The sequence below is a fragment of the Carassius carassius genome, chromosome 2 (assembly GCF_963082965.1).
Source record: "Carassius carassius chromosome 2, fCarCar2.1, whole genome shotgun sequence".
Taxonomy (NCBI): Eukaryota; Metazoa; Chordata; class Actinopteri; order Cypriniformes; family Cyprinidae; genus Carassius; species Carassius carassius.
The window spans coordinates 49590394-49601457 of NC_081756.1; the positions used below are offsets into that span (position 1 = coordinate 49590394).

At 40.4% G+C, this 11064-nt stretch overlaps 1 protein-coding gene across 1 annotated transcript; it reads left to right on the top strand.

Annotated features, from left to right (window-relative positions):
• Positions 1–568: 568 nt before the first annotated feature.
• LOC132099246 (NACHT, LRR and PYD domains-containing protein 1 homolog) lies at positions 569–7197 on the top strand. Its single transcript, XM_059505689.1, has 7 exons — positions 569–638; positions 722–936; positions 1679–1923; positions 2017–2163; positions 6660–6801; positions 6909–6938; positions 7103–7197. Exons 1-7 carry the CDS (start codon positions 628–630, stop codon positions 7195–7197), a joined length of 885 nt encoding a protein of 294 aa, XP_059361672.1. The 5' UTR covers positions 569–627.
• Positions 7198–11064: the final 3867 nt, after the last annotated feature.

An 11064-nucleotide genomic window follows, 5' to 3' on the forward strand; every position in this document is an offset into this window, starting at 1 on the left:
CTGGTGGGTTTTTGTTAAATGTGAGCCAAATCATCACAATTAAAATAACCAAAGACTTAAACTACAGTCTGTGTGCATTGAATTTATTTAATACCCGGGTTTCACAAGTTGAGTTCAAGTACTGAAACAAAATTTCTTTTTCACAACATTCTAATTCATTGAGAAGCACTTGTTTGCAACTTTGTTTTGTTCAAAATTACCACTGTACTAAGTGTAGTGAATAACAGGAGAGCACATGGCATGCATGATATTAAGAGGTTATGTATATTGTTGAAATAACCTAACCTTATTCATAACCTAAGAACACTTTCATAGAAGGCCATGAGGGACATGACAAAGTAGGTGGTGTCAACTGAAGAACAAAAAAAAAAAGATCATTTCTAATATAAAGATAAAATGTATGTCATGTTTTTTAAACCTTATTAAATCAGACATTTCAATTAATACAAAAATCTTTTAAACATAGATTTCTGTGACCCAATAGATAAAATACACTGAAAAAAGGTCAGAGGGACTCAAATTGTACCGGTTTCATGGAATGACTCAGCTGCTCTTGAACTCTTATTGTTTCAGGACTCAGATGAATGGGACCTGATTGAACCCTCTGTGATCTCAGAGGATGCACAAATGAAGTACAGGTACAGCTATCTCTTTTATTTATTGTACATTTTCATATTTTATATACAGCAACTGTACTCCTAAATGAGTCTCTGTCCAACAGACTAAAGCTTACATCAGGCCATTATGAATGCAGCAGGACTGGTCTTCGTATTGATTGCTCCCGTTCTGTTCAGCTTAAGTATCACATTTGTGACTGGGAATGTGTAGGTGATTTTCCAGAAATGGAGGGCTTTATACCATGCAGCCCCTTGATGGATATTTCCATCATCTCAGGAAAACCAAAGGCAGTCTATCTACCTCACTTTCTGTGTTTAGGTAATTTTTCCCACATTTTGTACATATTTTAATGGGGTCATGGATTCATTGTTTTAAAAAAAAAAAATAATAATAATAATAATTCACAAAACCTGCCACAAATTATAAATCAAAGGCCATTTTCTACCATGCTTACATATTTGCACATAAAGTAAGCACTACATGTGAAACTCTTTTGAAAACTTTGATTAACTAATCATGAAGTGTTTTAGCATTATATTTAGATCTAGACTGATTGTTACAGAAATTATCTCATTGCAAATCTATTTGAGTGCACACAAACACACGCACACACACACACACACACACACACACACACACACACACATACACACACACACACACACACAAACACACACACACACATACACACACACACACACACACACATACACACACACACACACACACACAATGTAAATAAGGGATTAATTGAGGAGTGCAGACAGTGTGATTGACAGCTCAGACAATTATAAAGGGAGTGTTTTTGCATGCTTTTTATATATAATTTGAACAAAATATAAATCACAAATTATTTCCATTCTACAAAGACTAAATTACGTCCCTATTACATATTAAAAACCTGAGAGTTTTGAGTTCAGAAACTCACAGTTAGTTTATATTGTAGCCTTTGGCCTGATAAGGTAACATTTTAAATCATCACCCCTTTAAAATAAAAATGCAATCAGTACTATTGTTTCTTTTGCATCTAATCCTCATCAGCTAATGTAATACATTGCAGGTGGTTCTCCCATTAACAATGAAGTGAGGGTTATTCATGTTGAAGAAAGTGGGATTTCTTTTGAGAAATGCACGTTAACTAGATTCCATGCCAAACTCCTGAACCACTCCTTCTCCCCGAAAGGTCTTCTTTTGAGGAGTGGCTTCTCTGTGTACTATCACTGCGAAACACTTATCTATGAAACTCAAAAATCATACCTGACACTTCATGTGTACTTGATTCCAAGTGAGAAAAAAATTATAGAGGTAAGTGATATTGAAATGAACAGTGGAACACCTGCTCAGGTGTCTGTGCTTTATAGAAGGGTGAAAACAATGTGTAACATATTTTTTTTGTAGGCTGCTGAAAACAATGAGGTTAAAAGCAAGTCAAAGCTGATCTCAAAGCCAGGGCCTGTATCCTCTCTAAAGATGAAGACTTGGTATTCACTGAGAACGCTGGATGAGAATAAGAAATCTGAGAGCAGTTCTGAAGTTCAACCCAAAGTAGTTACAAATATTTAAAAATATTACAAAATATTAGAAAAATGTGTCTTATTTCCCTTAACAGTAGCTGTGTTTACATGGACCCTTCTAATCCGATCGTAATAGTACTAGAAGCACAATCAGAATAAAAATGGCGCGCGGAACGAGGTGTTCCTCCTGGTGAATAAAGTGTCATAAATAAGTGTCCTTTCATTATAAAATTCCCCTTTCACTCAGCGTATGTGAAGTGGAACACGACCACGTTCCACCAGTCCTCGTTTAAGACTCTCTTCAACAGACGTCTGGTTTGAGTGTGGGAAGAGGCACTTTAACTATTTATTTATTTATTTTTGCTAAAGTTAAGCAGCACAACAGTTCATGTGCTGGTCGTCACTTAATTAGAACCCGAAGTAGATAAATATAACGTGTGCTTTTTAAAACAGCAGCGGGAAACTCTGTATTCATGCAGTGTGCGCATGTCAAAAGATAAAATCCGATCAGAAGCTTGTGACATGTAAACGTGCACATCAACCTGATCACTTTATTTACCGTTCATGTAAACACTATGTTCGGATTCGTCAATCTGAATGAATTCTTTCCGATGGAACCAAAAAGAGTCCATGTAAATGCACCTAGTTTTTCTCAAATTGCAGAACTTTGTACTTTCAGATGGTTTAGTTAACTGCTGTGTCTCATTTTAAGGGTTTCACCCAGGGCCAGCCCGTGGCATAGGCATATAATGACTGGGGGTCGCTGCAGGAAGAAGTTTTTTTTGTTTGTTTTTTTTTATTTTTTATTTTTTTGTTTACGCAATACAATTAAGCAATACAATATCCGACAGTTAACATAATTTTAGTACTGATCGATCATCGAACTGATTAAAATAATATTAGAATAAAATAAAATTTACATCAACAAGAAATAAGATTTGACAGTCTAGCCATGTTGGACTAATTTAAACACTTTCTGTGTCAGTGTTGGGCAAGTTACTCTGAAAATGTAATCAATTTACTGATTACTCCTTTTAAAAGTAATCACGCTATTGTTCTGATTACATTTCAAAAGTAATTAGTAATTACTAACATTACTAGTTACATAACTTTTTTTTTTTAATGAAATTTATGAAAACCCAGCATACACGCTCCTGATATATACAGGTGTATCTCAATCAATTAGAATGTTGTGGAAAAGTTTATTTATTTCAGTAATTCAACTCAAACTGTGAAACTTGTGTAATAAATCAATTCAGGTCACACAGACTGATTCTAATTAGAATTAGAATAAATACAAATTAGAATACTTCATAAGACCAATAAAAAAAATATTTTTTTTAGTGAACTGTGGCCCTTCTGGAAAGTATGTTCATTTACTGTGCATGCACTCAATACTTGGTAGGGGCTCCTTTTGCTTTAATTACTGCCTCAATTTGTCGTGGCATGGAGGTGATCAGTTTGTGGCACTGCTGAGGTGGTCTGGAAGCCCAGGTTTCTTTGACAGTGGCCTTCAGCTCATCTGCATTGTTTGGTCTCTTGTTTCTCATCTTCCTCTTGACAATAGCCCATAGATTCTCTCTGGGGTTCAGGTCTGGTGAGTTTGCTGGCCAGTCAAGCACACCAACACCATGATCATTTAACCAGCTTTTGGCAGTGAGGGCAGGTGCCAAATCCTGCTGGAAAATGAAATCAGCATCTACAAAAAGCTGCTCAGCAAAAGGAAGCATGAATTGCTCCAAACTTTCTTGGTAAACGGGTGCAGTGACATTGCACCCCAAATCATTACAGACTGAAGAAACTTAACACTGGACTTCAAGCTACTTGGGCTATGAGCTTCTCCACCCTTCCTCAAGACTCTAGGGCCTTGATTTCCAAATAAAATACAAAACTTGCTCTCATCTGAAAAGAGGACTTTGGACCACTGGGCAACAGTCCAGCTCTTCTTCTCCTAAGCCCAGTTAAGATGCCTCTGATGTTGTCTGTTGTTCAGCAAATTCCTCAAAACATCTGTGTGTGTTGGCTCTTGATGCCTTGACCCCAGCCTCAGTCCAGTTCTTGTGAAGTTCACTCAAAAAATTTTTATCAATTTTGCTTGACAATCCTCATAAGGCTGCAGTTCTTTCAGTTGGTTGTGCATCTTTTTCTTCCACCCTGTTAACATGCTTGGATACAGCACTCTGTGAACAGCAGCTTATTTGGCAATGATTGTTTGTGGCTTAACCTCCTTGTGAAGGGTGTCAGTGATTGTCTTCTGGACAACTGTCAGATCAACGGTCTTCACCATGATTATGTAACCTAGTGAACCAATCTGAGAGACCATTTTGAAGGCTCATTTTGAGTTGATTGGCATGTCACCATATTCTAATTGGATGAGATGTGGGTTTTTGTTAAATGTGAGCCAAAATCATCATAATTAAAAGAAACAAAGACTTAAACTACTTCAGTCTGTGTGCACTGAATTTATTTAATACACGAGTTTCACAATTTGAGTTAGGAAAGTCATGGCCTAATGGTTAGAGAGTCGGACTTGCAACTGAAGGGTTGTGAGTTCGAGTCTCGGGCCGGCAGGAATTGTGGGTGGGGGGAGTGCATGTACAGTGCTCTCTCCACACTCAATAACATGACTGAGGTGCCCATTAGCAAGGCACTGAACCCCCAACTACTCCCCGGGCGCTGCAGCATAAATGGCTGCCCACTGCTCCGGGTGTGTTCACAGTGTGTGTGTGTGTGCACTTTGGATGGGTTAAATGCAGAGCATGAATTCTGAGTATGGGTCAACATACTTGGCTGAATGTCACGTCACTTGAATTACTGAAATAAATGAACTTCTCCACGACATTCGAATTTATTGAGATGCACCTGTATTTGTTATTAAAGCATCAACGTTCACAGAACACAGTTATTTTTAACTAAAGCAAGCAGCTGCTGTGTTCATGGTTTGGCAGAATGCCAGCAAAGAGCACTGCATTTATAATCTTTAAAAGACATCTCAGTTCATCGTAATCCCACAAATATCTGTTATAACACAATAAATACATGCATAATGAATATTTCATAATGTCTACAATTCGTGTGTTATCATGAGAGGATTCGTGAGCATGCAAATTTCAGCACTGCATTGCTCAACATTGCAAGACATGTTATAGCCTAAATAGAACTCTCCATACATTTGCACCTGTTAATCATTTTTATTTTATATTAGTTCATGTTGCTTTTGTGCAGTAGATGAATAACAATTTATTTGTTTTAGATATTTTATGTTTAGATATTTCTGTTTTACGGGAGTCCCATGGATAATTTTATTCTCCTTCATCCCGCACACACACACAAGTCTCTGCACTCACCCATCAAGTCTTGTCCCTCCACGCGCTCTGTTGGGTCCGATCTCGTTGGAGCAGGACTCTGGCACTTGACTCGACAGTGCATGTGCTACATGCTTCAATCTCCATATTATAAAGCACTGCATGATGTTAGCAATGTAAAGCGCAGTAACGTATAAAGAGCTCGGCTTGTAACTATACTCTAATTACCATTTTGAAAATTATAACGGGTTAGATTACTCCGTTACTAAAAAAGTCATTAAATTACAGTAACACTTTACTAATCAAAGTCTTACTGACCAATACTGATAATAGGATCTTCATAATGCATTAATTATGCATGGCACACACAGTTAAAATTGTTTTGCCATTTATGTTCTCTTAAAGTATCATAAAAAAAAAAAAAAAAAATGAGAGTGACAGTATCAGAAAAAAAAAAATCAACATAAAGGTAGAAATCACAAGTAAACAACTGTGTATTAGTTTGTGATGTTTATATAGCCTAGTATTTTAAAATAGCTTTTTCAGAACATCTTAACTGGAACGTTTTTGCCTGAGTATTTTCTTTACAATAAAGTAATGTCGTTTTAATTTCAGTGACATTACTGCTTGCTTTTAATTAACCAAAAATTGTATACATGTCTTTTGAAAAAGACCATGACTAAGACTATAATCTAGCATTCATAAAAGGAAATGATTATTTCATTTTCCACTGTATGCACAAAATTGAAATGGAAATTATAGGTATGCTAATTATATTAACTAGCTAGCTAGCTGGCTAACATCTACAAATAAATTACAAAATGTAGCCTTTATTTCATTTATGTTAATACTTATCACTATTTATGTTATATTATAGTAAAGGTGGGGTGAGGGGGGATTTCAATTTTCGCCTAGGACACTAACAGAGCCTGGGCTGGCCCTGGTTTCACCCTCTGAAGGTCACATTTGTTAGCTGCATTTGTTATTAAGGCTTCGTCTTTTCAGAAAAAAAAAATAAAAATAAAGTAAAAATGCACAAATGCAACCTACAAAGGTCACAATCACGCACACGTGAGTATACTATATTAAAAATCTTTTCAAACTTTAAACCTGTAAATCTAAATCCATAAACCATCCTACTCAACTACCCAAACACTAAACCCTAAACCAGGACCCTCACCCTCAACAAACCACTCTAAACCCTTTCCTTTCTCTCCATTAGCAGTTAGAGCTCAAGTACAAGCCCATAAATCCAGACTTCTTTGAAGTATTCATTGATACACCAAATGACTTTCACCTTCAGCTGATGCCACAACATCACAGTGAAGGTGTATGGGAAGCCAAAATACGTGACGGTAATATTTGTTATGCGCTTCAGTGCTATGGGGCAAGAACCATATGTGCAAAGTACTAGGTTCTCATCCCTATGTTCTGACATTTAAAATAGTCCAAATATGTGTGTTTCTTTCAGGTGATTACACCCAGAGAGATTCTTCAGTGGGTAAGTGCAGTGTGCAGTGCTTCATTATGCATTATAATCAAATATCTTACATTATTTTTAATTTAGTTTGGGTGTGTGCTTGAGTGTATTGTCCTTTTTATTTGGTGACATTTGTAAAAACATTTGATAAAACCAGATTAAATGTAGCTTCTGAACTGTCTCAGGTTACGTATGTAACCATAGTTCTCTGAGTAAGGAACGAGACACTGCGTCCTCTAGGGGCCACTTTGGGGAACACCGCGTCGTGACCCGTGTCTGAAGCATACGTTGAAAAAACACCAACTTGTTGGCCGGCGACAGCCTCCGACGTCAATACCGGCGCTACTATAAATAAGCACCGGGAGAGCACGTCACTATCTTCTTCGTCTGAAGCTTGTGTCCGAAGCATGTGTCCGAAGCATGGCAGGGAGCTAGAGGACGCAGCGTCTCGTTCCCTACTCAGGGAACTATGGTTACATACGTAACCTGAGACAGTTCCCTTTCAAGGGAACTTCGAACTGCGTCCTCTAGGGGCCGCTTTGGGGAACAGTATACCCACGCCGCCATGCTGATGGGAGTGCAGGTCAGAATCATGGCGATTAAGGCCAAAAGGCCTAAGCTACATAGCCAACTTAATTGTTAGGGCCTCGACCCAGGGTAGAGCTGAAGGCTTGAAATCAGGAAAGATTTCTTTAAAGGGATACGGCTAAGAACCTAGCATTTCTACCAAGTCTTGCCTGTCACACAGGGGCTATCGCTAGCTTAAGCATAAGCTTGCTGAAAGAGCTGTCTCGACAGTTCTCTAGTAGCAACACCCTGCTTAGATAGGTATCCGAGGATACATAGGTGGAGTGGCGCCCAAGATGAACGGGGCTTTTACCAACTCAAGAAAGGGCACAAAGCAACCGCGCGAAACCCTCACCATATAGGATTTTATAAAGAATGCAGAATACTAGCGTGCATCTTACCACAGTGTGGATTTCAGAAAGTGTGCAAAGACTTCATGTGCACACTTACCATAGCATGGATTTTCAAATACTGTTCTAAGGAGGGGCTCTCGTGGCACTCTGATAGAGCAGCTCATAGATGGAATGTTGCATCTCAAAACAGTATGATTGAGAGTTATCAGATCGATCTATGGAAACAATACTGGAGCGCTCTGGGGAAAAAAAACGAGAACTCAGTCTCATATGAGAGGAGAACTCCGAGCTCAGAGTAGTGCCCTCATAGGCGACCCGTTTTTGGAAAAAGGGGAGCGCTGCTAAATTACCACGAGAATCACCCAAATAGCCCCTCATGTTGAGGGAAGCGATGCTTGAGGTGTATAAACAAATACACACTGGCTGAATGGAGCCCAAGGAACCAAGGTCTAATCATCTCAAGAAAGGGAATGAAGCGGAGCGCGTAACCCTTATCGTACAAGATTTCAGAAAGTTTGCAGAGTCTTGCGTGCAAACTTACCACTTCTGGATTTTTAGAAAGTGCGCAAAGTGTTCACGTGCACACTGACCACCATGTGGTTTTGAGAAAGTACACAAAGCTTAGCGTGTGTACTTAAAGGTTCCTAAGCAGAGGTGCTGAGTCTCACGGGAGAGGCAAGCTCAATTTTACAAACCTCGGGCGAGGGGAACATCACCTGAGGCAGCATATACAAGAAGACTTCTGTAACTGCCACCTCCACTTCCCGCTAGATGCGACAGCACCCCTAAGCGGCCAGGAGACCCCTCGGGGTGACCTGGCCGGACATCCATGAAATTCCCTGCAGTGCTGTGCCAGGCCTGATGATCAAGTAGGCTCCCTCAGAAACCTGTGATCTCAGCCACCTAATACCGGAACATGAAGCCGGATGGCTGATGCTGGCGAGTGTTTAGTAAAAACTGTAACGGAGCACTGCAAAGGAAACTCACAAACTCACAGAGTTTATTAGTAGACACGTAACCACCAGCAATTAAATACACATAAGTATATACAGAGAGGGTACATTTACTCACCCGCCCTCCTGCGCTGTAGCCCCGCTCAAGGGGTGCCTCCTTTTGGACTGGACCATCAGTCAGGTGGTTGCTATGAACATAGAACCATAAAAACATTATAGGTCCAGCATAGGAGACTGTTATGCGAGAGGTTTCCACCTAACCCTGATGAGGTGGAGAGCTGGTGGTTACAGGGGAATTAGGAAGGGGAGGATAAAAGCAGAAGTTAAACATCCCCAAAGGGAAAGAGTAGATACCTCGGTATCACTCCGATTCGGACGAGAATGCTGCCTCATCTAGATCATACCCCTTAGGTTCTGCTTACCTCCTCGTGACTCACGATTCCTCTAACCCCTGCTCGCAGGTGGTGGAGGAGCGCGAGTTGTGACACTAGCCTTCTGTGCCCGTCTTTGATCCTCAGAATGAGACAGGCCAGGACCCCTATGTTGTTCGGGCTCAGACCTGGACCTTCGTGGAACGAAGGATCTGAAATCAGCAGAGTGCGCCTTCATCTTCCTGAACTTCTCAAATCGCCATCTCAACGGAAATACCGAAAAGCTCAGAAGGCGAAACCTGAACATCGAGAAGAAAGCATTTTCTTTCCTCCCAATGTCTGCCAGGTTCATCCACAGATGTCTCTCCGCTGCCACCATGGCCGCCATATTCCTGCCCATGGCGGAGGCGGCCTGCTTGGTAGCTTGGAGAGAGATCCGTGGTGCGGCGCAGCTCAGCTACCATATCAGAAAAAGCCCCCTGCCTCTATCCAGGTCTCTTAGCAGATCAGTCTGATATGCTTGAAGCACCAGCATTGTGTGTAATAAAGCCACAGCCTGACCTGCTACTGCGTATGCCTTGCCATTTAAGCGAAATGATTTTCTGAAGGGGCTTAAATGGCAAGGAGGGAGATTAAGAGAGGATGTTTCCCCTGCAGAAAGAACACGTTTTCACAGATAAAAATTATTTATAAATTTAAAAAAAATTGCTCTTTCTACAGGGGGCATTCTCTCATAGCCGTTTGGCGCATCACATCAATGTCGGCAGATTACTTTCATGCCGAAACTGATGGATGCGAGAAGAAAACGGCATCTTTCATTTCTTTTTAATCTCTGTATGGAGATCTTGCAGAAATAAAAGGCTCACCTGAGCTGTAGGGTTTATGGTCAAAAGGTAATTTTGGCTCAATAACCTCAACAGCTCTACATACGCAGGGCAGGAGAATTGAGAAGGCTCAGCCTCAGCTTTTTCACCATCCTCAAATATATCCTGCTTTTCCTGGGTAAAAACCCAGCAGAGCACTAACTTCAGTATCAGAAAGTGTTAAAGATATAACATCATCCTCCCAAGGCTCTCTCTCATCCGCTGCCCTTTTTTTTAATGAGCGTGAAAGGGAAAGTCCCTCTTTAAACCATTCAGACAGATCCACCTGTATTCTCACAAGCTCATTCATTTCCACGCCTCAACGCGGACAGTTCCTGATCCGCGGGAAGCAGATGGTTGCCTCCCCCCCCCCCCTTTTTTCAGAAGAGAGACGAACGAGAGCGGAGCTTTTTCCATTGAAAAAACGCTCACAATGCACGCAGATTGCCTCCTCAAAGACATCGCGTGGGTGCTCTTCACCCAAACAAATGACGCAAAGATCGCGTGTGTCATCGGGTGTCAAATAACGCAGACACGGATGCACACATCGTCTAAACGCTTGCTAGTTGTAGCCATGATAAACAGAGAAAGATCGCCCTTACCGGTTCTTTCAGATGCATGCTTCAAACAAAACGTTCAGTGAAGATGAAGAAGATAGTGACGTGCTTTCCCGGTGCTTATTTATAGTCGTGCCGGTAGTTACGTCGGAGGCTGTCGCTGGCCAACAAGTTGGTGTTTTTTCAATGTATGCTTCAGACACAGGTCACGACGAGGTGTTCCCCAAAGCGACCCCTAGAGGACGCAGTTCGAAGTTCCCTCGAAAGGGAACTAGTGTTACTGTTATACTACACTGTGCTATATGCAGATGGATTTCAAAAGCTCAAGTGGGTTTAATTCACCGACAAATTAAATTTAAAGTGTCAAGTGATCAAGGATATTCCACTTTAACCGATTGCAAGGTTGAAGAGATATATTTTTATGATAGTGTTTTGTTTCTGAGTATAAGATTACATTTACATTTACATTTAATCATTTAGCAG